The sequence below is a fragment of the Peromyscus maniculatus genome, chromosome 8 (genome assembly GCF_049852395.1).
Source record: "Peromyscus maniculatus bairdii isolate BWxNUB_F1_BW_parent chromosome 8, HU_Pman_BW_mat_3.1, whole genome shotgun sequence".
NCBI classification, from domain to species: Eukaryota; Metazoa; Chordata; class Mammalia; order Rodentia; family Cricetidae; genus Peromyscus; species Peromyscus maniculatus.
In genome coordinates, this window is record NC_134859.1 from 104238079 (window position 1) to 104265955 (window position 27877).

Below are 27877 nucleotides of genomic sequence, written 5' to 3' on the forward strand. Positions count from 1 at the left end.
TATTTTGATAGAGAATGCTATTTAATAAACTTGAGACATCGTCCATACAAAGTTAGCGTTACTGTAAAAAATTAGGACCATAATATAAATTGGAAAAACAAACAAAACCCCAGGCCTGGCTGAGCCTCAAGCATCCCCTGGGAGCCAGTCCTCAAGGTGGCTCAGCCCCTGGCCACGTAGGCAGGAGTGAGGTGGAGGTGGTGAGGACACCCCAACATCAGAGCCGGCCTGTGTGGCCAGATACAGACGCCGGAGCTAGGGCCGAGCTGGTGGCTCAGCAGATCTGGCTTCTTCGCTGAACAGAAGCCCTTAGCATCCCCACAGAGCTTTCTCTCCTTGCTTGTCACTGTCCCTGGACAACGGCCAAAGCCTTTACCACAGTGCTCTGTCCAGGAGCCTGAGGAGTGGGTGCAGGAGTCCATGGACAAACGCAGGAAGGGCTTGGAGGACTGGGAGGAGAGGAGAAACAGGAAGACGGGTCATAGCAGCATGATAGGGACCTCAACCCTGAGGACAGCTGAGGAAGCAGCTGTGTGTCTGGCGAGGTCACCGTCACAGTGATGACAAAGACAGCACCCGCACAGGCCAGAGCCCTGAGCCTGGGAAGAACAGTAATTGTCTCCGCAGGGGAAGAAAGGCAGGCAGGACCTAGGACCTGAGCTGTGAAGACACAGGTGACCTGGATGTCCCCCAGGCTTGGGTCAGGAACATCCAGACCGGAGAAAGGGAGGTCTCACCTCCCCGGGGAACCCGCCTGCACTACCTGTGTCCTATGGAGTCACCCTTGCCTGGAGAGCCAGCACAGGGCCCCGCAGTCCCCAGAGACCCCTCCTCTGCGGAGTTAGTGTAGCACCTGGTCCAGCTCATACTTCTCACAGAACCGACTGGTGAAGGGGAAGCAGGTGAGGTACTCGATCCAGGGCCAGTTGATGGGGTAGAAGTAGAGCCACAGCACCAGGGAGGCGAAGAGCCCAGCGAAGACCACCAGCGACACCAGGATGAGAGCTCGCTTGCGGTACTTGTCACTGGTGCCGAAGGTGATGTAGGGCAGGAAGGCAAAGGCCAGCAGCATGCCACTGAGGAAGCCGAAGATGTGGGCAATGTTGTCTATCCAGGGCAGGAGGCCGCAGATGAAGAGGAAAAGCACAATGGCCGAGAGGTTGAAGAAAGCCTTCCACGGTCGCTCCAGCAGCTGCCAGCTCTGGAAAAGCTCCACAAAGAGGCACGCAAGGAGGCCAAACTGTGACCCAGCTGGGCCCACCTGGGGGCGGGGAGGAGAGAGGTGGCACACTGACTCTGGGTACGGGGTACCAGCCCTGGGGCGCATCTCGCACTCAGAGGATGAGGCAGGAGCTGCTGGGCTTACTCTGCACATCCTTGCAGAAAACCTGGGTGTGGGACCCTGGGACTTAGCACAAGCCAGCCTGCTCCGAGGAGACCACAGGCAGTGGACAGGGCACAGAGCAGAAAGAGCAACAGACTCAAGGTGAATGGCTCAAGAGACCTCTCCTCCTGAGGGTGGAGAGCAGCCACATGGAGGGTTTCACTGAAAAAGGAGTGGGGATCCCTGGTGACTCAAGACTGTCCCTGTTCCCGCTGCCAAGAATTAAGGGACCAATCAGTAGGTTCCAGCTTAGCTGTCCATCTGTAGCTCAGCTGGACACAGCAGGGGCTCTGTGCCCTCCCTGCAGCTCCTGGGGTCAGACTAGGGCAAGAAGCAGTGGGGTCGGCCCTCCCCACAAAGCTTGAGGCCCAAAACGAAGGGCACACCCCACCCACCCCTTGTCTCCCAAGTCCTACCTCTGCCCGATAGGGGAGAAAGATGGCACTGGCCAGGTTGCCTGTGATGCCACTGAGGATGAAGATGATGGAGATCCGGTGCCAGCCAGCCAGCTTCTCCAGATCCCTCAGGATGGTCATTTGGAAGACCACAGACACAAGGCAGTGCACTATGCTGGGGACAGAGATGTGAGCATTGTCAGCCTTTCCCACGTGCCCATGCCCACCAGCTGGGCACACCACAGGTGCAGTCAGGTTGAGCCTGCTGTGCCCGGTCCAGAAGCCCTTTCTCTAGCATCTAGGTGGGAAGGCACAGGAGTCTGGGCAAGGGGCAGCAAGGCACCTCTTACCCAGCATGCAGGAAGAGAGACAGCCAGATCCGGTAGAACTGGTCGGGAACCTCAGGGTTGAGGAAAGGCAGTAGCCCGCACACCTTGTCCAAGCAGTGCACCTGGGTATGGGACACAGGGTTGTTAGTGCTGCCCTAGGAGGCAGGCCAGGTCTAAGGCTTCCAAATGGGAAGGATCCAGTGAGCCTTAGCACCCCTGCGGCTTCCACTACCCAGACAGCCTTTGCCTACCTGGGAACAGAGCGTGGCCTCCTCGTGGAAATAGCCATGCATGAACTCACAGTACTCCCGAGTGGTGATCTCACAGCTGTGGACAGGGAGCCGACAGGGCATGAGCGTTCCAGAGGGCCCCTGCCCACCGAGGCTGGAGCCCAGCACCTGGTCACGGCAGGCAGGACAGAGCAAGCTCCCTTCTGTCTCACTGCCCCCACCCCCACCCCCACCCCGCCGCCCCATCACCCACGAGCAGAGAACGGAGGACCATTGCAGAGGCCCATCAGCCTGTGGGGCTGGGGGGCGCTGGCTCACCTGCCCTTGGTACCAATGCAGCAGGGTCGGCCTTTGATCTCACAGTCTATGTGCAGTAAGCCCGTGTGGTTGCTCTGGGCCTGCTCTGTGCAAATCTAAGACAGAGGGTGGCGATGGCGGTGGGCCTCAGTGACAGGAAGCCAAACGTCCCCACCCTCATCCGACAGCCTTCTGCATGAGTCACTCACGTACCGGCCACTTGGTAATGTCATCAGGCCAGATGTGGGCCCCACTGGAGGCTGGCTCTTCACAAGTCCTGAAAGCAGTGGGCGAAATGAAGAGTGGGCCACCCCAGCCTGCCGCAGCCACCCACCACCAGTCCAGAGGCAGCTCCGATGGCTGGGTACCACTCTGGACCCACAGGTGGCTCTGGGCTGTACCTGGGGTCCTGGTGACACACAACAGCTGACGGCTGCTTCTGGCCCTGGTCAGACGTATCTGAGGGCTCAGTATCATTCTGCCACTTCACAAAAGTGGCCAGCGTCTCCTAGACGGCAGAGAGGTCAGGTCATGCCAGGGCAATGTCATTCAGATGGTGCAGGCGGGGAACCCTCCGGGACAAAGGCTCCTCCCATTTCCCCAGGCTCAGGTACTTCAGCCATTCTGCCCAACTTTTCCAGCCCAGCTTTGGGCTTGTCTGCTGGGCTGGGCTGGGAAGAAGCGATGCGGTGGAGCTGGCAGGGTTAGGGGCTGGACCCACCGAGCAGTCCTTCTTCTGGGTCTGGATGCAGCCTGAGCGGTCATTCTGGACGCAGCAGCCCGAGGCGCGCTCGATGTCACGCTCCCTCTGCACCAGCTGCTCAATCTGCTGGTCTTTCCGGATGCAGGGTGAGAACTTGGCTCCTAGGTGGATCAGGTCAATCTGGGATTGGGAGAGGGGCTGGTGAGCCAGCACTCCACACTCAGAAGGGGCGGGCCGTCCCCAACTGCTCACTACCCAGTGTGGAGAGACAGGGTTCAGGGCTCCCAGGCATTCCCAGCCCGAGCCTCACCGAGCTGGGGCCAATCCAGAAGTTCTCCTGCTGGATGTATTTCACGCTCTCGTATACACCTCTGTTCTTCAGCACCTACAAGAGGTAGTTTGTGGCATTAGAGGAGCCAGAGTCCTGAGTGGGAGAGGAGAGGGATGGGTGGCACCCCCAGAATGGAGCCTCTGAGAAAGACTCAGGCTGTGAGCCTCAGCACCTCCACCTTGGGCCAGGCCGCCGCAGTGGGAGACGCTTGGTGCCCAGCGTGCTGAAGCCCCGTGGGAGAGCCCTACTCACCAGCTGGGTGGTGACATGCTGGGCAAAGCCCACGGGTGCGATGCCGTAGGTGCAGATCACCAGCAGGGTGATGATGATGTGGACAAAGGTCAGCCAGTAGGTAAAATAGGGCCTGTAGACAGAGGCCTCCGTCAGCCCAGCGAGTTCCCGCCCTGCCTTCCCCTGGACATGGCGGACTTCCCCGGGCTCTCCGATCACCCCAGTTCAGCCTTCCCCACAGAAACTCAGAAGCTGCATCTCCAGGTGTCTCTCTTTAAAACCCCGGATGGGATGTGGATGAAGATCAGCATCACCCTCACTACTGCTAACTGTCAGGGCTGGCTATGCTCATCTCTTCCTTTCTCCTCTGCGTCCATTTCCTGGAACAGCCCAGGGCCTTGTACACACTTCACATCACCTGGGAGACTCCGCCCACCCCTTACCCCAGCCACTCCCCCTCCACACCTGTCATTTCTTACTTTGTATAATTCGGAGTCCGATGTCTATCGGATCACATTGCTGATCATACTGTGACTATCTCATTTTTTATTTCCAGTTTCCCTTAACATTTCTGTGCCCAACTTCCCCCAGAATCCCTCACTCCAGGCTCCAACTCCTTTTGTTCTGTTTTAACTTCTTTGGTTTTGAGACAAGGTATCTCTATGGAACATTAGCTACAACTCAATATATAGACCAGGCTGGCTTTGAACTCACAGAGCTCTGTCTACCTCTGCCTCTTGAATACTGGGATTAAACATTAAATTATTTATTTATTATTAGTGTGTGTGTGTGTGTGTGTGTGTGTGTGTGTGTGCGCATGATGTATATTGGGGTGAGTGTGCACACGACATGACATGAATGTGGAGGTCAGAGGACAACTTTGGGGAGTGGGTTCTCTCCACCGTCATACTCGCGTGCGTCTGGGAGCTTGTCATTACGAGACAGACCTGCAGGGGGTGCTCTTGAGACGTTTACCAAACAAGAAGGGGCCGTGTGTGGGGTGAGGGCCGTGTGTGGGGTGAGGGCCCAGAGAGGTCTGGGAGCTCTGGAAACAGTGCCCGGTCCAGGCTGGCTCCTGGAGGCTCACCGGTGGCTGTCAAAGCTCTCCAGCTGCCGCTGCACGGTGCTGCTGATGCTGCGGCGGTAGCTGCGGTTCAGCCAGTTGCCCACCACACCCAGGCCGTAGTGCCGCTTCTTCCGGTCAAACGCAAAGTGCTTTACTTTGGAGGCAATGCGCTTGCCGCGCTGGGTCCCAGGAGCTGGGGTCCGGCCGCTGTACTCTTTTCTGGTGGTGACAAAGGTTCTCAGCCTGAGGACCCTCCCAGGGTGAACGGGGGGGAGGGGGGGTGGATATGGGGGAGCAGAGCCTGGCAGATGAAAGGGCCGGGCACTGAAGAGTCCCCACCCTGTACTCACAGAGGGATTTGGACTCCATCGGGGGAGACTGGGGAGGCGGAGTGTGGGACCCCTCGGAAATTGCTAGCGGAGAGTGGAGGAGACTCAAATACATCATCGTGCATGGAGCTCATTTCTTCCTGGAGTGGAGGGGCACCAGAGACAGGGTAAGGAGTCACTGTCCCAAGTATCATCCCCTGGCACACCAATCTGTGCGGCCTCTTCAGGATGGAAGGGGAAGCCACATGCTCCTCATCCCTGACTCCACATCCCCCGCTATGGGAGCCCAGCCCAATGGCTCACAAAGGACACACCCCATCCTGCCTTTGGACCTTTCAGGGATCCTGGCAGGACACAGTCAAAGCCAAGGCTACTTCTCTCAGCTCCCAGGCCACCCCAGCCCCTGCCCAGAGAGTCCACGCCCCATGCTTGCCTTACTAAAAAAGGAGGAGTCGAAGGTGTCTGCGCCGTCGACTGCATCCTCCTCCAGGAAGCTGGGGTAGGCAAAGCTGCGCTTGACATTCCGGCACCGCTGCCCAGTGGCATCCAGCACTGAGCGCCCCTGGGCGTGGAACACAAGCATTCCCTCAGCATTGAGACCCAGAACCCAGGACCAAAGGGGCAGCTTGCAGACTGGCAAAGGCATGGAGCATCTGATAAGTGGATGGGCTGAAGGAGCTGCCCGGAGCAGGAGGCCAGGATGGGGCTCCAGCAGCTGCTGGCCTACACAGCCTCTCCTGCCAAGGTTTCGGATCAGCTTTTCCCTCGCAGCCTCCTGCCTGTTCACATGAGTGGTTGGCACCCCAATACTCAAGGCGTCCATATTCCATGCTATCACGCTCAGTCTGGAGCTGTGCCCCTCACTGCTGCCTCTTGGCCCAGCGCACTAGGCCCTTGCCCACTGGTAAGATCCTTCATCTCCTGTCATTCCCCCCACAACCGGAGAAAGGAGCTTCCTAAAACACAGGGTCGGTGAGGGTCTCGCAGGGGAACTGGGGACCAGGACACAGGTATCCCTGGTCTTCTGGGTATGCATGCACTCACAGCTTTGACACAGAGAGCGGACACCCAGGTGAGCTGAGTGGCGGCCACGGATGGAGACATGCATCCTTCAGCGCGGGTCTCACCTTGAGGAGGGCGGCGGCCGCCTGAAAGCTCATATGGGCAACTGAGATCCTTTTGCGGCGGGGCAGATGGGAGTAGCCAGAGCGGACGCTGGTGAAGGATGTGAGGGACAAGACCCCTGGAGTCAGAGGTGGGTGGGGAGCGTGAGGCCGGTCCACCTCATCCGGGTGGCGGAAGGCCCGCCCCCGGGCCAGGGGATCCACGATCTGCAAGAGGCAGTGAGTGAGCCAGGTGCCCAGGCCCGGGAGAGCTGCCCACTGCCCCACACTTCCACGAAGCCCACCTTGGGCATCTTGCAGGGTTTCGGAGACTCGGTGCCCTGGAAGGAGGGCGCCTCCTGGCTGGGCAGCTCCAGTTCCCTCTGGCACGACGCCTTGAGCCTGCCATAGTGCACGCTGCAGTGGTGCAGACTGCGGCGCTGCCAGTTCTGCCGCTTGCCTTCCCAGTCGCCACTGACCCCGAACCACTGGGCCGTGCCCCTGTGAAACAGACACGGGAGGGTGCAACGTAGGCATGCACTTCGAGGGAGGGGAGTAAGTATGAGGGGTCCTGGTACACGTGTATGTGCAGGGGAGGTGGGGGGTGATGGTGTGTGTGTGCACAGGGAGGTGGGGGTGATGGTGCATGTGTGCACAGGGAGGTGGGGGTGATGGTGTGTGTGTGTGCACAGGGAGGTGGGGGTGATGGTGTGTGTGTGTGTGTGTGTGCACAGGGAGGTGGGGGTGATGATGTGTGTGCACAGGGAGGTGGGGGTGATGGTGTGTGTGTGTGTGTGCACAGGGAGGTGGGGGTGATGGTGTGTGTGTGTGCACAGGGAGGTGGGGGTGATGGTGTGTGTGTGCACAGAGAGGTGGGGGTGATGGTGTGTGTATGTGCACAGGGAGGTGGGGGTGATGGTGTGTGTGTGTGTGTGTGTGTGTGCACAGGGAGGTGGGGGTGATGATGTGTGTGCACAGGGAGGTGGGGGTGATGGTGCATGTGTGCACAGGGAGGTGGGGGTGATGATGATGTGTGTGCACAGGGAGGTGGGGGTGATGGTGTGTGTGTGCACAGGGAGGTGGGGGTGATGATGATGTGTGTGCACAGGGAGGTGGGGGTGATGGTGTGTGTATGTGCAGGGGAGGTGGGGGTGATGGTGTGTGTGTGTGCGTGCACAGGGAGGTGGGGGTGATGGTGTGTGTGTGCACAGGGAGGTGGGGGTGATGGTGTGTGTGTGCACAGGGAGGTGGGGGTGATGGTGTGTGTGTGCACAGGGAGGTGGGGTGATGGTGTGTGTGTGCACAGGGAGGTGGGGTGATGGTGCATGTGTGTGCACAGGGAGGTGGGGGATAAAAGTGCATGTGTTTAAAGGAGGCAGCATGGGGGACGACAGTATGTGTATTCTGGGAGGTGACAAGTGTCGTGTGGGTGTGTGTACATGGGGAAGGTGATGTGTAGGTTGAGGGTACCTGTGGATGAGGTAACGGAGGTAACGGTTCGTGCGTTTAGGGAAAGTGTTATAAGGGGTGGTGGTGGTGGTGGTGTGTGTGTGTGTGTGTCTGTGTCTGTGTGTGTCTGTCTGTGTGTGTGTGTGTCTGTCTGTGTGTGTGTCTGTGTGTGTCTGTGTCTGTGTGTGTGTGTAGAGGTGACCCCAGGGTGATGGCACGTGTGCTCCTGTGTGTACATAAGCTAAACCACCTGCTGCACCGTGGACCTTCAGGGTCCCGGGAATCAGCTTCCCTGAGCCCCACTGAGTCCCCAGCTGCAGCCCAGTGACCAGGCTTAGAGTGAAGGCTACATCATGAGGAGGGGAACTGGGGGGTCCCTCGGCAGCATGCTGCGGCCCATCCTGTCAGGCTCACACCTGGGCCGGGCTCCCCCATCCACCCCCCATCCACGCCTCCTCAGGGAGCTGTCTCTTACTGACTCTGTCTACTCCTTCTGGAAAGGGGACACAGGGCTCAGGCCCTGGGAGAGATCAGGTGCCCAGAATGTGCAGGCTGCTGGGGTGTCGGGGGGGGGGGGGGGCGGTGCTCACTTGCGGATGCTCTGGGACAGAGAGGCCTGGCGGCGGAAGCCAGGGCGTTTCTCTGTGCCGTCCTGCCATCGTCCTCGGGGTTCCTGGAGGCTGACACTCTTCAGGTAGGCTGGGTTCTTGGGCCTCTGCGGGGCAGCGAGGAGGACATGTGCTGAGCGCTTAGCCCATTTTTGTGTCCCCATTCCCTCCTTGTTACTGCAGTGTTGGGACAGAACCCAGGCCCTCTGACACGCCAGGCCACTTTAACGCTAGACTACTGAGCTGCACCCCACCCTCCACAAGTCCTTCATTCTGAACTTAAACTTTTCCTAGTGTTTTCTAGCAAGGCCTGGGGATGTAGCTCAAGTTGGCAGAGTGCTTGCCTGGCATACACAAGGCCCTGGGTTCAAGTCCCATCACTATATGCACCAGGTAGTGAACACATGCAACCCTAGCACTCAAGAAGGAGAGGCCAAAAATCAGAAGCTCAAGGTAACTGTTGACTACATAGTAAGCTCGAGGCTAACCTGGGCTACGTGGACCCTGTCTCAAAAAAAGGAACAAAACACATCACGTTTTCCAGTAAACCCCAGCAAATCCTCCCTATACATGATCTGCCCATGATGTGGGATGGTCTTGCCTCTCTTCACGTGTCCTACGGAGCCCTCGGGGTGAGCAGGCGGCCCTAACACAGATCCTCTTTATGTCTGAGGCTGTGGGCAAAGCCCACGCTATCTGGGGCCTGCTCTCAATGAGCTCTTTATGGGACAGGAGTCCAAACGGACAGAAACACTGACCCATCCCCCCAAGAGCCAGGAGCTACAGGGGTGGGTTGCTGGCACTGTGGGACCCTGCACCCACACAGGCCACCACAGATAGTCCACACCCCCTCAGAAAAGGCCAGTCAGGGCCGGAGAGGGGACATGTAAACAACCAGAGCCCAGGCTGGCCAACAAGCCCTTTTCTCAAGGACAGTGTTCCTTGTTCCTTGGCCACCAGGCAAAAGAGCTCCCAAAGTTCCAGAGTTCAAGGCCTCGCTCCCTGCAATATTTCAGGCCCACACGGAGGCTGCTGGGCCGCCAGTGGACCATGATGGATGGGCGTGACTAGGAAGTGCAACCACCCAGCGGGTGCTGTGCCGGAGGGCGCACCTGCTGCCTGTGGCTATGTCTCCAGCTCTCACCTCAGGAAGCATGCTCTCCTGCTCGCTGGGGGCCTGGGTCTCCGGGGGTGGGATAGTGATGGATAGGTTGGGTGGCTTCCGGCTCTGCAGGCGGCTCCCAGACACAGAAGAGAGGTTGCTGCCATTCTTGTCAGCTGAGGCCATGGTGGACACGACGCTAGAGGAGAGATGGGGTGACAGAACAGGCATGTAGAGGTGGCAGGACTCAGGGCCTTGGGGATCTTGGAACCAGGAAGGCAGCCCAAGGCCAGCACCAACCTGCCTCATGTGGCCTCAGACCGAGCTCCAGAGAGAGGCAGCCAGGCCACACCTGACGGGGGGGGGGGGGGAGGAACTTGGGGTCTATTTCTGACTTTCATTTGCATTTCTGACTTGCAGGGGTGAGGAGAGCCTTGACCCCACCACGGCCCCTTCCTGGTCTCTCTGCTTTGGTGAGAACCAAACCGTGAGAGGAGCAGAAGGATGAGGAGTGGGTGTGGTCAGAGCAAGTCGGGGCCAGGGGCGGCCATGGACAGAGGGCCCTTCCTCGGACTCTGGGGGAATGTTCAACGGACAGGAACACTCTAGACCACCAAGCATGGCAAACTGCCAACTGGTGCCAGCTGCTGCTGCTGCTGCTGCTGCTGCTGCTGCTGCTGCCGGGCAGGCACCAGCTGCTGCCACCAGGGGTCAACTACGCAGGGCAGGCGCTTCTCCTGGGGAAGCAGGCCTTGTCATGCAGAGGAAGTGGTGATTCTGCCCAGTTCCCACCACACAGGTCCCTCAAGGCTGCCTCCTCAGGGTGGAGTGAAAGCCTCTTACAGTGGTGCCAGCCTATAATCCCAGCTGCTTGGGAGCCCAGGGAAGGAATATCACTTGGGCCCAGGAGTTCAAGGCCAGCCTCAGCAATATCACATGCCTCTGTGTAGTTAGTACACGCCTGTAATCCCAGTGCTTGGAAGACTGAGAAGAGAATATTGTGAGTTTGAGGGTAGCATGGACTAGGTCAGCTTGGGCTACAGCTGTTAGAAAAAGAAAAGAGAAAGATAATCGAAACTGCTACTAGCCTGGTAGTTCTCATTTTTTTCTTTCCTTCATCCCAGGCTAGCCTTGAACTTGCTGCGTTTCTAACGGTGACTGTGAACTCCTTAATTCTCCTGCCTCTCCCTCCCACGTGCTGGGATTACAGGCATGTGCTGCCGTCTGGTATATGTGGTGCTATGAATCCAGCGCAGGGCTCCATGCATGCTAGGCAAACGCTCTCCCAAATGAGCCACATCCCCAGTCCTGGCATTTCTATTTTAACAAGAAAGGTGATTCACGCTCACTGAACAAAAAGACTGAGCGTGGCAAAGCAGAAAACGAGCTTGAGGCCGTCCCTCAGGGCAGCCTTTGTGCTCCAGCTAACAGCCTGGCTTCTGAAACCGGCCCAGCTTCTCGGGTCTGGTGTGGACCCCCTTCCCTCAGGAGCACACAGATGGACGTCTTTGCCTTCTTTGAGGACAGAAAAGTCCTCTCTAAGTGGAACACACCAAGATCAATTCCTGATGGATGGTTACACAGGATGTTTTGTCTAGTGTTGATCATACTGTGTGGGTGTGTGAAGTATTAAAGACAGCACTGGACACAGGAGGCTGGCCTGAAGAACAAGGGTGCTGAGAACGTCAACGGATCTGGACAGGTAGCCCCGTAAAGAGGAGGTGGTTGTGCACCGTTAGGGAACTTTTCCCTGCTTGGACTGGGCCGCTGAATCCAATCCCTTTTGATGGCTCCAAGATGAGGCACCCGCTGTCTGTTTCTGTCCCTGCAGCTCTGGGAAGCTCAGGAGGCCACGGTGGGTGGGGGTGGGGGAGGGCGTGCTTGACAGCCACCACATGGAGCCCCAATTTCCAGCTCTCGGTAGCTTTTAATTTTACTTTTTAATTTGTTTATTTTATGTGTATGAGTGCTTTGCTTGCACGTGCAGTAGTGCCCAATGCATATGCCTGGTGCCGATGGAGGCCCGAAGAGGGCAGCAGACCCTCTGGAACTGGAGTCATGGAGAGCTGCAAGCCACAACATGGGTGCTGGGAATTACACCAGGTCCTCTAAGAACAAGTGCTCTTAGCCACTGAGCCAGCTCTCAAGGCCCCGAGTTCTCTCCGTCTATCCTTCTCCACAGCCTGCTCTCACCTGAAAGAGCTCACAAGTCTCCCCACCCTCCACCTGTTGCCCTTAAGTCCCTTCCAATGGGACTTAAATCTAAAAATCATGCCTATCTCTCTCTGCTCAGTTATAAGATGCTGTTCTTCAAGGCCAAGCTCCTCCATGTGCCCCCAGGCTCCATGTGCTCCTGCCCCCCTCCCAGCTGTGTTCTGACTGTGGCACTCCGGCCCCTCAGCTGGAGGTGGGCGCCCCCAGCTTGACCCACAAGTGGCGCTGGCTTGCCTCAGTGAACGTGCTGAAGAAGTGCCGCTCAGACGTCCGCCTGCATAGCAGAGAGAGAAAAAGCACATTCTCCCTAGAAGGGACCCTCAGAACATCCCTCAAGGGCTGTCCCCACACACGGTGCGGGAATGTCCCCAGCACTGCATTCACCAGAGCTGAAAGGTGACAACCACCCGGTGTCTGTCAATGGAGGGCTGGACAGACAAGGGTGCAGATTCATACAATGTCCTCATCTTAACACCTGCTCAATACATGGAGGACTGACGTGCTGAGCCAGGCCATGACCTTGAGCATTATCTAAGTGAAGATGCCCCTCACAAAAGGCATATAGTGGCACACATCTGTAATCCCAGCACTCAGGAGGCAGAGGCAGGAGGAGGATTGTGATTTAGAGCCCAGGCTGCTGAGAAGGCTCAGGGTAAAGGCGCTCGCTTGCCATCAAACTTGACAATATGAATTGGATCTCTAAAACCCACACTGGAAGGAGAGAATCGTCTCTTGTATAAGTTGCCCTTTGACCTCCGTAGGCACACTGTCGTATGTATAGAACATAAACACATACACACAGAATTAATAAATAAACGTGGAAAATTTGAGAGTTGAAGACATGGTCGGGGCTACACAAAGAATTCGAGGGATCAATACATGAGACTGTATTGGAAGAAAAAGAGGAGAAGGAAAGAGAGACCAGAAGATGGCTCAGTGGTTAAGAACCGGCTACTCTTCCAGAGGACCTGAGCTCGGTTCCCAGCACCACATCAGGTGGCTCACAATAGCCTGTAACTCCAGTTCCAGGCGATAGGATGCCTTCTGACTTCCACAGGCTCCTGCACACACAGAATGCACACATATACATCAATAAAAATAAGATTAAAAAAAAAAAAACAGGGCATGGTGGTACATATCTGTAATCCCAGCATTTGGGAGGCTGAGACAGGAGGATTGCTGTGAGTTCAAGGCTAGCCAGGGCTACATAGAAAGTCCTGTCTCAAAATAAACAACATAAAAAGAAAACCAAACAGAGCTAGAGATAGAGTCAAGAGGCCAACACATCAGTCTTGTACGTGCAAGGTCCTGGGTTCCTCAGAAGCCGGGCTCTGTCTGCGCACGTCGCTCTGATCCCTGACCATCACATGGCAGAGAGGACCTTCTGGCTTAGTCTGAATGCCACTTACTCAGAGGCTCCCCCTTGGCCGCCTGAGCAGCCCCCAGCCCCGTCTCCTAGCGGTGCCTGAGGCCACCACCGGGCCACCAGCTTCCTACCTTCAGGTATGTGAGGTCCCTGCTTCCTATGCTTGGGAGGGCGTCTTACACCATGTTCCGCTCCTTTCCTTGCTCTGTGGACGCTCCTGGGGTCGCGGTGGACAGATGGAGTGACAGACGGCTGTAGGCCAGCCAGGACAGCTGCCAACCTGTGAGAACAGGACAGGTTAGAGGGGGCAGGCCAACCTCCAAATCGTCCCATTTTCCTGACCTCACCCGTCTCCCACAGGAGGGGCAGGAGGAGACCCAGAGTGAGGGCCCTTCAGAGTACTGCTCCAGCCAAGATCCATGTGGCCACTGAACTTGGGCTATTAACTTAACCTATTACCACTCACAGACAAGGTCTGGTCCAGGGCTTGACTGGAGCCAGGCATCAAGGTCTGCCCCTATTCTGTTTTGAATGTTACTTTAAAAAGATCTTTTGCTGGGCAGTGGTGGCGCATACCTTTAATCCCAGCACTCAGGAGACAGAGCCAGGCAGATCTCTGTGAGTTTGAGGCCAGCCTGGTCAACATAGTGAGATCCAGGACAGGCACCAAAACTACATGGAGAAATCCTGTATTGAAAAACCAAAACAGCCGGGCGGTGGTGGCGCACGCCTTTAATCCCAGCACTGGGGCGGCAGAGGCAGGAAAATCTCTGTGAGTTCAAGGCCAGCCTGGACTATCAAGTGAGTTTCAGGAAAGGCACAAAGCTACACAGAGAAACCCTGTCTCAAAGAAGAAAAAAAAAAGAAAAACCAAAACAAACCAAACAAACCAACAACAAAGGTCTTTTATCCTTTAGAGATAAGGTCTCAAGCAGTCTAGGCTGGCTTTGAACTTGCTGTGCAGCTGAGGATGACCTTGAACTCCTGATCATTCTGCTCTTGACCTCTGGAGTGCTGGGAACATAGGTGTGTGCCATTATTCCTAGCTCACTGGGGCTGAAGAGATGGCTCAGCAGTTAAGAACTCTCACTGGCTGTTATCTCAGAGACCCGGGTTCAATTCCCAGCACACACATGGCAGCTCACAACTGTCTGTGACTCCAGTTCCAGGAGATCTGGCACCTTCACACAGACGTACATGGAGTAAAAACCTCCATGCAAATAAAAATAAGTAAATCTTAAAAATAGTAAATATTCAATTCACAAGTCCAGGAATTGTTGGCTTTAAAAGAAAATTAATTTAATCTCTCTTTCCATCATTGGCGCCAGGGACCAACTCGGGACATCAGGCTCACGTGGCAAACACTTTTAAAAACGATGTGTGTGTGTGTGCCTGCCTGCATGTATGCTGTACGCCGCATGTGCACCTGGGACCCAGAGGCCAGAGGCTTCGGACCCCTGGAATGGCGTTACAGACGACTGTGAGTCGCCATGTGGGTGCCGGGAATGGAAGCACTGAGTCATTTCTCCAGCCCCAGTGGCATCTGCCCAACCCTGTCTCCTGAGTAAGATTTACTTTCTGCGGTGGGGAGATGGGCTCCGTGCTGAGGTGCTGTCCATACAAGCGTGGAGGTCTGAGCTGGGCGTGGTAGCACGGATTTGTAATCCCAGCCCTGGATCAACAGAGGCAGGAAGGATCCATGGGGCTGGTCGGGCAGCTAGCCTCACCTACCTGGCCATGTCCCAGGCAGTGAGGGACCTTGTCTAAAAACAAAGAAAGGTGTATGGTCCCTGAGGAATGACACCCAAGGTTGTCCTTTGGCAGGCACAGGCTCCTCACACCACACATCCATACATACACACACACACACACACACACACACACACACACACACACACGCGGACGGACGACTTGATCGACAGTGCTTGCCATGCAAGTGTGCAGAACCCAGGGAGAGCCAACTGCGGCAGCGCCGGTAATCCCAGCATGCCTCCTGCGAGACAGGAGGTGGAGGCCGAGGACTTTCAGAAGCCTGAGGGTCAGCTAGCCTGGTGTACACACAGTAGACAACAGAGACTCTGTCCCAAACAAGGCAGACAAAGGGAAGAAGGAGTCGAGGCTGTAGCTCAGAGGTACGGTGCCGGCCACACATATGCAGGAGGGCTTGGTTCCCTCCAACCCCACAAATAAAAACAGATTTATTTTCCATTAGTCAGCCTGATTGCTCAAGTGACAGGGACCTGTTCTGCTGTGTTTGTTTTTTGATTAATGTATTGACATCAAATCCACACAACATAACATTGACTAGTTGAAAGAGAACGCCGTGGTGTCTGTGCTTTAGAATGCCCTGTTCAGGCATACATATATCATAAGCAAGGCAGAGGAACACAGCGAGCCGTCCTTGGAGCAAGCCCCAGGAGCTGCTGGGAAGTCTGGGCAAGATCAGCACCACTGTGCCAGGCCTGGCCCAGCCCTCCACATGCACTGTCCCTCAAAACATCTTCCAAGAGAGACGCTATCACGCTTCTGATGTGTAGGTGGGCAACAGAGGCTCAGAGGGGTTGATTAACTTACCTAAGCTCACACAGCAGAGAAGGGGTGCAGCTCAGACTCAAGTCAGACAGTAGGTGTGAGGCCACCTTGGGAATCTGGCAACCTCTTTTCCAGGGTACGCTCGGGGCTGGAGGACCCTCATCATGGGGCTGGGGAGTCATCTAGGGAGGTAGCCATGGTCTAGCATCCTAGTGATTCTCAAAGCATGATTGGCAGAGGCCTGTGCTGCCCAGAGGCTGCCACGGGTGAACTGGAAGGAGGGGCTGGTTTAGGCCCCTCTCTGATCCCACCTGCACGGCCTTCTAGGCTTTGCCCTCTGTATTGAGGCCTGTAAAACCCTCCATATCACAGACGCAGACAGAGCACTGGCTGGGTGGGTGTGGGGGGGGGGGCGTAGCTTTGAAGAACTGAGGCAGAGCTGGCCAAGGACATTTCTGCCTTTTTAAGCAAGACCAACAACCTCAGCTTTGGCTCCAACACCCCAAGGTGTCAGGAGTCCTGTCCCACAGTTCTCCGAGATCCCAGATGGAAGACACTGGGGTTGGACTGTCAGACTCCGAGGAGCACTGGTTGTCACATGAGACACTGCTTGGGGACAACTCCAGGACAACAGCCTCACCTGGGGCCTCTACACAGAAGCTCCTCAACCTGGCAATCGCCTGGGAGCAGAGTGCAGGGAGAGGGCATCAGGCGGACATTACCCTGGGAAACTGGCACCGATGGGGAGGGGCAGGCAGCAAGAAGGAGGGCCGTGGCAAAGATGGCCACCAGCAGAGAAGTGTCCGACTCTGACTCTGGCTAACAGCAAGACCCTTCTGGAGTGAGGGGCTGAAGGCACCGCCCAGAGTCAGCTCTGTGATGACCCAGCCAGGCTGTGATGGTGTGAATGAGAGAGGCCCCACAGGATCGTGTTCGAATGCTTGGGTCCCAGCTGATGAACTGTTTGGGGAGGGTCACATGTGGCCTTGTTGAAGGAGGTGTGTGGCTGGGAGTAGGCTTTGAGGTTTCAAAAGCCCACACCAGGTCCGGTTTCTCTTTCTCTGCCTGCTGCCAAGCTCTCTGCCATGATGAGCATGGACTTCCCCCTGAAACTGTAGACAAGCCCCCAATTAAATGCCCTCTTCTATAAGCTGCCTTGGTCACGGTGTCTCTCCACAGCAACAGGACAGTTCTAAAACACAGCTCTATTTCCTGCACCTCCTCCAAGCTCCCACCTCCTGTATCCGAGGCCCTGCACCCACACGCCAGCTTCCACCTAGTCTACCTGGCCAGCCCCTACTGCTTCTCCCCGCCCCCCCCCCCACGTTAATATTTTTATTCATTATTTGGGAATTTCATACAATGCACCCCAACCACGCTCACTTCCCCTTCCTTCCAGGTCCGCCCTCCCTCCTTGTACCCCCCCCCCCAAATCCCCACCAAGTCTAACTTCTGTTGCCCATATATTCACTGGAGCATGGTGAAACTTCCAGGGGCCAGCCCCTTAAAGAAAACTGAGTCCTTCCTCACCCCGCCCCGACTAGAAACCATCAACTTTGAAGATTATACTTCAGCATCTTCATCAAATTGTTTTTCTTTTTTGGTTTTTTGAGACAGTGTTTCTCTGTGTAACCACGCTGGCTGTCTCTGTAGACCAGGCTGGCTTTGAACTCACAGAGATCCACCTGTCTCTACCTCCCAAGTGCTGAGATTAAAGGTGTGCAGCACCTCTACCTGGCAAAATTTAAGTTTATGCGGGTTATAAAAGACTCTCTTCGATAGCTTCATGCCTAGACTGTTTTGTGGGGCGGGGGAGGGGCTGTCACGGAAGGCTTCCACGTCTGTTGAGTCTGCAGCCATCGGAACCACTGCAGAAGAAGCTCCCGTGCCCACAGCAGCTGGTGGCAGCGTGGATCACCAACTTCCACATGGTTTCCAGCAGGGGCAAGGATCACCGACAACGTGGTTTCCGGTGGCAACACGGACCACGGACACAGCATGGCCTCCAGCAGCAGCCCAGACCACGGAAGTCTTTTGAGGAGATTAAACCCAGAAAATGAATCATTCATCTCAGATATCTTGCTGCTCAGAGTCAGGGTGATGGTGCGCACGGCTGGGCAGCATGTCCAGGGTCAGGACCCGTGTGAGCTCCGGGCTGCGGGACACCACGCTACCCTCAGCGCCACGGTCCTGCCCGCCTTGGGGCACAGCCACCCTGTCCCCCACTGCTTCTGTCAGGTGTGTTACACCCCGGAAGCCTGTCTGCTCACCACCCTGCTCTCAGCACCCCCAAGTCTGACAGCAGGAGTCTCCCACTCTGTTCTCACACCCAGTCAGTCCCCGTGGAGTCCCAGTTGGAGGAGTGGGTAGGGGGGTGGGAGTCTGTGCAGCTGGGGATGAGGTCAGTCTGCATGGACGCTGGGCAGAGGCCATCTCTCAAACCCTGCAGCTGGCTCTGGGGGTCACTCACCTTGCCCCGTCCCACTGCAGGGCTTGGACGGAGGTTACTGGGTGCTGGCTGGGGGTGAGGCCCAGTGACCCGGTTCCCTGGTTAGCCATAAGTTCTTTTCCCTTCTGAGGAGCTGCCCTCAGACGCCAAGCCTCTCCAGCTGGGGTCCCCCCCCCACATACACCCAGGAGCCCTCCCACCCCCACCCCACCCCCTGTGCTGCTGTCTGTGCCAATCTCAGATGGAAAGGGCAGACACGACTGTGGCCACAGGACAGGGGAAGTTCACGACCTCTGGGACAATCTTAGGGTCCCAGAGAAAGTCTGGCGTCAGGGGCAGGGTAGGGCTGCTGAGGAGTCCCATGCCAGGCAAGTCTCTACCATCACCTGCAAAGACAGCACCAAGCCTTGAATGATGGTCCATAAGTAGCCGAATCCCTGAGACTCAGTTTCCTTTCTGTTCACTGGCAGTTAGACACGGTGACAGCTCAGACCACAGGCAGCCCAGATAATGGAGACTTCTTCTCCCAGAACTTCCCCTGACCCCTCTGCCCCCACCCTTCCCAGGACCGGCTGTGTTGGCAGCTACCTCGCAGAGCGGTGGGGATGAGTGGGTTTGCTCCTGCGTGACCTGTGTCCACGAGAGGCCACAGAGACCAGACAAAGAAAAAGCGGTGGGAGCCGCCCTAGCAGCCACTTATCTCCCGCCCCCAGAAGGGCTTGCTCACTGCAAAGGAAATTGTGACATCCTGGGAGCAGGCTTCCTCTTACCCACAGTCATATCCGCCCAGCTCTCCAAGACCCCAGGCTTGCTGCCCATGGGTGGGGGCGGAAGGGGCCAAGGCTAGGGTTACGGCTCCCTGCCACCTGCCTAAGTTGGATCCTGGTCTAACTTCTAGGGAGAAGCCTGCCCCACAAAAGATTCTCCAGCCAGAGCCCCAGAGATGCGCTTGGATTAAACAGCCAGGGCTGAGGGTGGGTTTCCTCTTCCTTTGGAGTGGTAGCCAGTAGGGGTGGGGGCAGGGCAGACATAGAGGGGTGGCCCCAGGGGCCCTGGATAGATGGCCTCCACGTCCTCCACTAGGGTCAGCATGCTCTCCAGAGAGCCTTCAGATAGCACCGCCCAGCCAGCGGTGGCCGGGGCTAGGCATACAGAAACGCAGACTCAGAAACTACCCTGAATGCCCAGAGAATCCGGTTTCCCCACAAAGGGTGGGGCCCAGCCACTCCCTCACAAGGCAGGGCCAACCCAGGCATGGCAGCATGGTAGTCAAGGTCACCCCCAGGGGGTGCTCCCCCAACCACACTAGGCAGGGGCCCCTCCCTCACTGTGACATATGCCCAAATTCCTACTTGGTGCCTGTCCACCTGCCCACAGGTCTGACCTGGGTCCTTCCCCTAATCTCCCCCTGCCTGCCACCAATGCGCTCACTCCCACCAGCAGGATTCTGAAGTCTCAGCATTCTTATTAATAATTCTCTGCTCCCTTAAGCTCTGTGGACTTGAGGAGCCAGGGCTTTAAGGTAGCTTGACAGCTGTATCCCAAAGGAATGGGAGCTTGATGTAAGAGCCAAGGCCACATATGGCCAGAAATGAGGACAGAAGGAGGGGCCAAAGGGCAAAGAGTGAGTAGCCCTCTCCCCTCCAGGGAAAGGGGGAGACCACTATTCACCACTGAGTACGACCAAAGGGGAGTGTTACAGGTCACCTAAGCAGAGGACTTAAGGAAAGCGCACCTGGGCCAGAAGCCATGTCCAGCTCTGAGCTGAGGGCAAGTCCTGGAGCATGCAGAGAGTGGGCAGAGGGGAAGGGGGTGGTGGCAGACGGACGTCATGCCAGGTCCCTGCTGAGTCACAGGATGATGACAGTGTGGGCTGGGGGCAAGGAAGCGACTTCTCTCCCCAGCTTCCCTGCCACAGAAACCAAAACTATACCTCCCTCCCAGGGCCCTGCTGGGAACCTCTGAGTTTTTTAGAAAGCTACAAAGAGGAAGCGGAACCCTCAACAGCTGCAATCCCCAGTTAAAAAAAGACCAAAAAAAAGCTACCGTTGCTAACCTCCCAAAGTTCTACAGCCCTGATTGTCCGGGGAGGACAGCCCAGGTAAGACGGGGCTGCCACCTAAGAAGTCTCCAGATTGGTCCCCCACAGCCAGTGACTCACTGCTGAACGTCTCCTGGCGCTGGTAAGAGGCTGTGAGGATGGAGCCAAAGGCAGCTGTGTGAACAGGCTGGCAGGGGACGGGACCTGGGAAGGGTGGCAAGGTATAGAACGGGGCGGTGGCGGCGGCGGCGGCGGCGGCAGCGGCAGCAGCAGCAGCAGCAGCAGCAGCAGCAGCAGCAGCAGCACATATGTCTGCAAGGAGGACAGGGAAAGCAGGGGAAGGACGCTGCGCCTTTCCCCACGGCCGTTTCCCCAGAGGCATGGAGCAGCAGGTGGGAACAGAGTCAGCACACTCGGCCACCCACAAAAAAAAAAAAGAAAAAGAAAAATGGCTTGTGGGTTCACACCCTGCACAGACCTCCCCACAGAGCCCCCACGTCTCTCCCCTCCACTTCCCAGGGCTTGTGCCAAACTCATTTCACAAGACCAGACCTGCAGGAACAGGTTCAAGGACTTGTCAACCTGCTGACTTCTTTGGGGGTTTCCCCCGTTAGACCCCAAGTTCTGGGCTCCCTCTGACCCAGTTAGAGCAATTTGGCCCACCACAGACACGGGAAGCGGGTACTGGGTCCCAGGGAGCTGCCAAGAGCACAGTGTAAGTGTGAGAATGCCTATGTGTAGGTGCAGTGCCCTGCTCTTGGAGGGCCAGCCTTATCTTCCCCTCCGCCCCCATCTCTCTGGGCTTTCTCTGGACCACTAGCCAGCCAGCCAGGCAGAGACAGGAGCAGGTTGAGGTGGGGGGAGGGGGCAAGCTCTGTACCCCTAAAGCTCAAAATGCAGCAATTGGGTATGAGTGTAGCTCAGTGGTACTGAGTCCTTGGCATATACAAGGCCCTGGATTCCATCACAGCAACACACACGCACGCACGCACGCACGCACGCACGCACGCACACGCACACACGCACACACATACACACACACACACACACACACACACACACACACACACACACACACTGTTAAATACTGGGAAATGGGTATGCAGCCAGGAGTCCCCAGCTCAAAGCTCCTCTGGAAATCGTGACTCTAGAAGCTGCCGATGGAGGCAGGTCCCCTCCAGCAAGAGCGCAAAGGCGCAGGTGCCTTGAGCGGAGCCTAGGACGGAGCTCTCTCACACCCCAGGCAGGAGGCAGCAGGACACAGGGCTGCGGGCTGGGATGCCGACCACAGCTTTAGGGGACAGTACCAAGACACCAAAGGGGTTCTAGGAGGCTTATCCAGCAGTCTGCTCTCCTGGGACTGTATATTCTGCCCCACTTCGGCTGCCCTGCCCAGGGGGCCAGGTGTCAGGACAGGCCCCAGAGAGAGCTCTCACCACTGGGTACCACATCAACATGAGCTTAACTCCGGTATGGAAGATCTGCCTGTCACAGGAACCCTGGCTACTGGGAATTGGGTTTCTTTCACTGGTTTCAGAAGGGACATGCCCAGGGGTTGGGGCAGGAAGCGGTGTAGCCTGAGGGGAAGAGCTGAGTAAAGCGGCACACTTTACTTCTCTGGGGTTCCCTGACACCAAGGTGTGACCACCACAGGCACACAGTTGGGGTTTCGCCTGATACTTACAAGCCACTCACCCACCCACTTTCCACCTGCCATCTTGGAGTATGGCTGTAGTCAAAGCTACTCCCTGACCAGAGGAGGCGGCGTCATGGGCCCGGCTCTCCTGTGTGACCTCGAGTAAACCACTTAACATCTCTGAACTTAATTTGTTGTTTATGGAGCCCCACTGGTGTCTCTGTCACCAATGACCAGGGCTCACCTATCATACGGCATGTTCCACTGAGGGACAAAGCCTCACCCTGTCCTACAGAGTCCTTGCCCAGGGTCATTCAGCAAGAAAGAGGAGGTGACCAGGCCAGGTGTGAGCACTCAAAAGCGACAAAAGATTGCGGGCCGCGCTATGTGGTCGTCCTCAACCTACTCAAGACAGGGCGCTCGGCATCCTGCCCGGATCTGCTTCTGCAGGCTAGGAGCCCCTCCGCACGGAATATGCCAGCCAGACACTTTTCAGCTTGTAAACAGTCATTAAGAAGCTAATAAACTTGATTTCCCAGAACTCTGCCCTGGGGCACCCTGCTTCTCCAGGAAGATGCCAGCCCCAGACACAGTGGGTACCAGGGATTTAGGGCACTCAGACACAGGACCATTCAAGCTGTGCCCATAGCAGGAGAACCTTCAATGGCACCTGCCCACCCCTCTCCAGCTCACCCCTCTCCAGCTCACTTTGGTGCAGTGTAGGACGCTCATGTCGAAGAGTGAGGCATGCTGGGAGCCAGCGTCACATGTGGCCTGGCTACCCTGTCACAGTTTCCTCTGCTATGAGACGGGGTGACATTCACTACAAGAGGGCAGATCCTGCATGTACAATGCCTGGTGCACAGCCAGCAGCTAACCGATGGCTTTTTCCCTCCTCTGCTGAGCGGCACCATCATGACCCCCGTGGTCTACGAAGGAGCCAAGAGTCGTGTGTCAGGATTCTTCTTGACAGGTGGCAAGAAAAAAAATAAAAATCAAGGCGCAACATTATTAAACCCCTGGTCTAGATCCCATGGTCAGGAAGTGGTAGGCTTGCAGCCTACTAGGGTCCTGAGTTATGTATTTATTTATTTGTTGTTTTGAGACAGGGTTTCTCCGTGTAGTTCTGGCTGTCCTGGACCTCGCTCTATAGATCAGGCTGGCCTCCAACTCACAGAGATCCATCCCCTGCTTCTGTCTCCTGAGTGCTGGGATTAAAGGTGTATACTTCTACCACCCAGCAAGGTTGTTTTTGTGTTTTTTTTTTTAATTTTTAAAGATTTACTTTTATTATTATTTGTGTGTGTGGGGTCTTTTACCTGCATGTATGTCTGTATACCACACACATGCAGTGCCTATGGAGGCCAGGGGAGGGTGTTGGGTCCCCTGGAAATAGAATTACAGACGGCTGCAATCCACCACATGGATGCTGGGAACTGAATCCAAGTCCTCTGCACAAACAGCTGGCGCTCTTAACCATGGAGCCACGTCTGCACCTCTCCACCAGGTCCTCCCCCACCACTCCTGGAACAGGAAAAGCCAGGCAGCCAGAGGACCTGTCTGGAGTGGCAGCTCCCTCTAGGTAGACGGGGTGCAAAGACCTTTGGCTCGGGCACCCCTCCTCCACCGTCCGCACAGGGGCTGAGGAGTGCTGACACCTAACCCTTGAGGAGCACTCTTCCTTATCAAAGTGCTCTCACAAACATGAGCTCACCAAGGGAGGCAGGGCGGAGGCAGCTGTCATTATGAGGCCTGGCTGATCAAGGCCTTTAGGGCTCAGCCGAGCCTTCAGTTTTCGGTCCTGCCTCTACCCAGAACCCCGCGGCACGTTTCCCACCATTCAGAGACCCACCTTATGCCAGGGATAAGGGGCAGATAGTCCTCCACACCAGCTGTGATACTGTGACCATGGGTTCAGTGGCCACCTACTGAGGCAGAGGAGCAGGGCTCCTCAGCACACCCGCAGCCCCAGGGGGTTCTCTGCCCCAGTCACAGCTCCTTTTAGGGTTCAGATGATCTGAATGTGCTTTCTCATCTGACACCCCAGTAGCCTACAAGGCAGGGTCTCTCCAAATCTGTGCTGGGCACAGCAACCTATCTCCAGACACATGTGGTGCTGGCTCACTTCACAGTCTCCGCCCCCTCCCCAGTCACAACCAGGCTGAAGAGGTCCACAAGTCACCATTAAAATCCTCACCTCATAATCCTCCACTGTACATCTGGAGAAACTGAGGCGAAGACTACCCTAATGACTCCCATCCTACTGAGCACTCTCGGAGATCCGAGTCGGCTGGCTCCAATATCTTGCTTTCTGATCCTTAAGCTTGGGATCACCTGCTCTTCTGGCCAAGACCCTGCCAGAACTCACTCGGCTCAAACCACTATGCGCACGTGGTGGGGGCAGGGAGTGGGATGGACAGAAACTGCCTCCCAGCAGCTTTTGAACCCCAAATGCTTGCATCTGGGCCCCTGACTACATCTGGCCAGGGGAGGGTAATACCCAGCAACCCTCCATAGCTCCCCGAAGATGAGAAGAAGTGTTTTCCTTTCCTGCTGCCTGGGGAGGCCAAGGATACTTGTGGGGCAGTTCTGGAAAAACCTTCGTTCTTCCGAACAGCGGGGCAGGCGAGGCTGGCTCCTCTTGTGAGGCCGCCTGTGTGCCAAGAGGCGCCTGCCCTGGCAGCGAGAGGCCCCGTCTCAGGGCCATGCTAGCCCGCTGAGGTCAGCCAGCACTGAGTCCTATCACTCCGCCCCCAGCCTGTCTCAGCTGGAGAGGAGACTAGGCCTGCTCCCAACAACGCAGATGCTGAGGTCACTTTGGAAATCCCCTCAGGCAATGGGGCAATACCTAGGCGGGATCCCACGAGTCCCAAGGGACACGCTGGGTTAGGGCTGGTGTGGGGGAGCGGGGCAAGCTGCTTGGAGAACACACAGCTCCCATATGCTGTGTGAGGGGACCCAGGCCCAGAGGGCAGCGTCAAGTCACCAGAACACAAGCATGTACACTGCAGCCCTTTGACGTCTTCCTGATGTCATCTGGTGCCTGTCCGGGACACAGTTTATACAAGTAATGGAGCTGGACAGTTTATACAAGTAATGGAGCCCAGCAGTTAACAGCACTGGCTGCTCTTCCAGGGGACCGGGGTTCAGTTCCCAGCACCTACATGGCAGCTCGCAACCATCCATAACTCCAGTTCCAGGAGATCTAATACCTTCTTCTGGCTGCAGCAAGCATCAAGTGTATATACGCTGCACAGACATACATGCAGGCAACACACACACACACACACACACACACACACACACACACACACACACACACACAGGAGGCCACTGTCCACAGTGCAGGTCACAGGAAAGTATCAGTGAGCCCAGAGCAGGGCTGAGACCCCAGTGGTCCCCCAGAGCTGGGATTTATCCCCGCTCTTTCAGGAGCCTCCTCCCCAGGCAGCAGAGTGTATACCAGGTATGTGTGTGTGTGTGTGTGTGGGGTGTCACTGACCAGAATGAGCAAGCGAAGCTGGCGTCACAGGTTTGGAGTAGGTGGCTTTGAGGAAGTCTGGGTGTTCAGCTTTATGCCTTCAGAGACACACACAGTGGGTGTAACTACTACACTCATATTCTGTTGAAAAGGCCTGGTCTTTGTCTAATTTTGAGACGGTGTCTCCCATACAGCCCAGAACGGCCTCAGACTCAACTCTGTGGCTGAGGTGACAAACCCTGATTTTTTTTCTCCTGCCAGTGCTGGATTTCAAGGCACATACACCAGGTCTGGTGGCACATGGGCTTTTAGGATAAAAAGACCAAAATCATCCAATCAATCAAAGACTCCCTCTCCTCCTTTCTCACCCTGCCAGGGCTCCCAAGCAAGAAGTCCAAAATCAGACAGGACAAGGGGAGATGGAAAGGGCAGTTACTGGGAGAAAGTCTGGCTGCCTCTCCTGGTCCTGCCCTACCTAGCCAGCGACACCCTCCACCTCCATTCCCAGAAAGCTAGGAGCCCAGGAGCCCGACACAACCGCTCCTGGTCATCCCTTGGGCACTCTGCTCTGTAGGACGCTTCCTGACTGTCACTCAGCAAATGCAGCAGGGCCTGAGCTCACTCTGACTAGGATTCACACCTCACAGAGGCAATCTGTCCTGTTGGAAGGAAAGAGTGGGGAGCCGCAGGGAATTAGGAGACCCGTTATTCCCTGGATGTTATTTTCCTGGTGTAAATAACCAGAAGAGTTAGTTCTGTGTTCAGAAGGAAAATTCCAGTCGGTCACATGGCATCCCCATCCATGAGGCCTCAGCTTGTCCAGCTTTGGGAAACTATGGGACCAGACGTTGGTCCTGCCCTTCCTCCATCTCCAGGGATACATGAGCTCAAGGGTTACTCTGGCTCACCCTGGGCTTACCCTGTGTGCAAAGCTATCCTGGGTGAAGTACTCCAGGCCTGTGCTGTGAGACGGCCCGTTCCCTGGTAGCACCAAGGCAGGACACTCACCAAGGCAAAAACTGCCCTCACACCTCCTTACCTCTTTTACCTCACTTAGATTCATCCTGGTTCTTCCCACAGCCCCTGGAAAAACTGAGGTAGCGAGGGGAATTCACAAGCAGTACCCTGATGGACCAGGTCACAGTATGGTTTCTCAACATTGACTTTTTGGGGGCCCAGTTCTGTGCTGTGGGGCTGACCTGTGCATTGTAGGGGGGTCCTAGGTCTCTTCCATGACATGCTAGCAACAACACATGCTTCCTTCCTGAATAGTGACAGCTGGAATGTCTCCAGGAATTGCCAAACATCCTTAGTAGACAAAAGCGCCCTACAAGAGCCACTGCTCAAAACCAAGTTTCATTTTCTTCTCCCTGACCTACAGGGTCACAAGAGCACAACACAGATGCTGAGGACTCTGTTCCACCAGCAGATGACACACACACACTGGAACCCCCAACCCAGCCGGCGGAGAAACAGCTGCCGCTCCACTCGTGGGGCAATCAATTCCTCCTCAGATACACATCCCCTCCGCTCTATTAAGTCCCAACTCTTTTTTTTTTTTTTTTTTTTTTTGGTTTTTCGAGACAGGGTTTCTCTGTGTAGCTTTGCGCCTTTCCTGGGACTCACTTGGTAGCCCAGGTTGGCCTCGAACTCACAGAGATCCGCCTACCTCTGCCTCCCGAGTGCTGGGATTAAAGGCGTGCGCCACCACCGCCCGGCTTTAAGTCCCAACTCTTACAGACTCCCCGCTCAGTGTTTCCTGGAGCTGGGTCAAGGCATGGACTTGGGTTCTTTCTCTGCCCTGGGATGGGGGTAGAGGCCTGGGCCCCACAGATCCTACAGCTCCCTAACCTTTAACCCAAAGCAGAAACATCAGCTGGGGGCCCAACTCCCCAGATCCTTCGGTCCATAAACCAGGATTATTCCTGAGTACAATTTCAGAGCTCCGGTCCACTCTGGTGGTGTGACCCTCCCCCCTCCCCACCCCCGCACCTGTTTCCACCTCGGCTAGGCTCCACGCACAAACTTCAGCCCCGGGCTCTGGGAGTTCACCCGGGAGAAAGGGGAGTAGAGTCTTAAGAAAGTCTAAAAGGGACTTCTGGGTGGAAGGCGGGGCCGCACGTTCCAACACTAGGCAGTGCCCTCTTCCTCCCTGGGCTTTTAAAAACTTGTGCGCAAACCACGCGCCGGGACATTGGTGACCGTGCTCCGGGGAACTCCTTAGGCGTCCTGGTCCCGGTGAGGCCAAGGAGCTGCGTGTGGAATCCAGCGGCCCAGCGGGCACAGAGTCCAGCCTCGGCCTCTGGGGCGCTCCGCAGGGCACGCAGCCCCCGACCCTCCCGGCGGCCGTCCCGGGCAGTCCGGGGACTCCCCCTCGGACACCCGCGGCCTAATGAACCCGAGCTCCGCCGCGTCCAATGCCCCGCGCTCACCTCTCAGAGTCCGCACGACCCGGAAAGCTGCAGCGAGCTGAGCGAGCAGCGCGGCGAGGCGGTGGCTCCACCGAGGCTGGGCTCCGGCGCTCCGCCTCTTCCCTACCTGCGCGAGGGCGCAGGGGCGGGGCCTGGGAGTGGGCGGGACCTAGTTGGGGCGGGGCTTCTT

The 27877-nt window shown here is 56.5% G+C and overlaps 1 protein-coding gene across 2 annotated transcripts; it reads right to left on the bottom strand.

The window, feature by feature from the left end:
• Nucleotides 1-2: 2 nt before the first annotated feature.
• Rhbdf2 (rhomboid 5 homolog 2) lies at nt 3-27830 on the bottom strand. 2 transcript variants are annotated; one of them, XM_076543787.1, is made up of 19 exons: nt 27709-27830; nt 13269-13417; nt 9600-9756; nt 8438-8562; nt 6704-6899; nt 6423-6626; nt 5734-5857; nt 5317-5435; nt 4988-5185; nt 3922-4033; nt 3649-3723; nt 3357-3518; nt 3037-3143; nt 2849-2912; nt 2657-2751; nt 2360-2435; nt 2130-2230; nt 1801-1954; nt 3-1261 (listed from the first exon to the last, which is right to left on the bottom strand). In XM_076543787.1, the coding sequence occupies exons 7-19, from the start codon at nt 5839-5841 to the stop codon at nt 842-844; spliced, it is 1791 nt and encodes a 596-aa protein (XP_076399902.1). In that variant the 5' UTR covers nt 5842-5857; nt 6423-6626; nt 6704-6899; nt 8438-8562; nt 9600-9756; nt 13269-13417; nt 27709-27830; the 3' UTR covers nt 3-841. The 2 variants fall into 2 exon arrangements, with proteins under 2 accessions (XP_076399902.1, XP_006993729.1); XM_006993667.4 differs by having other exon boundaries at nt 5729-5857.
• Nucleotides 27831-27877: the final 47 nt, after the last annotated feature.

Bases quoted from the DNA above. Each gene is read 5' to 3' on its own strand.
- Rhbdf2 (XM_006993667.4), bottom strand. From the start codon at position 9,743: ATGGCCTCAGCTGACAAGAATGGCAGCAACCTCTCTTCTGTGTCTGGG. The intron at 6,627-6,703 runs GTGGGCTTCGTG...TGCCTCTTGCAG, and splicing joins AACCCTGCAAGATGCCCAAG to ATCGTGGATCCCCTGGCCCG. The intron at 3,144-3,356 runs GTGGGTCCAGCC...TCTGCCGTCTAG, and splicing joins CCCAGAAGAAGGACTGCTCG to GAGACGCTGGCCACTTTTGT.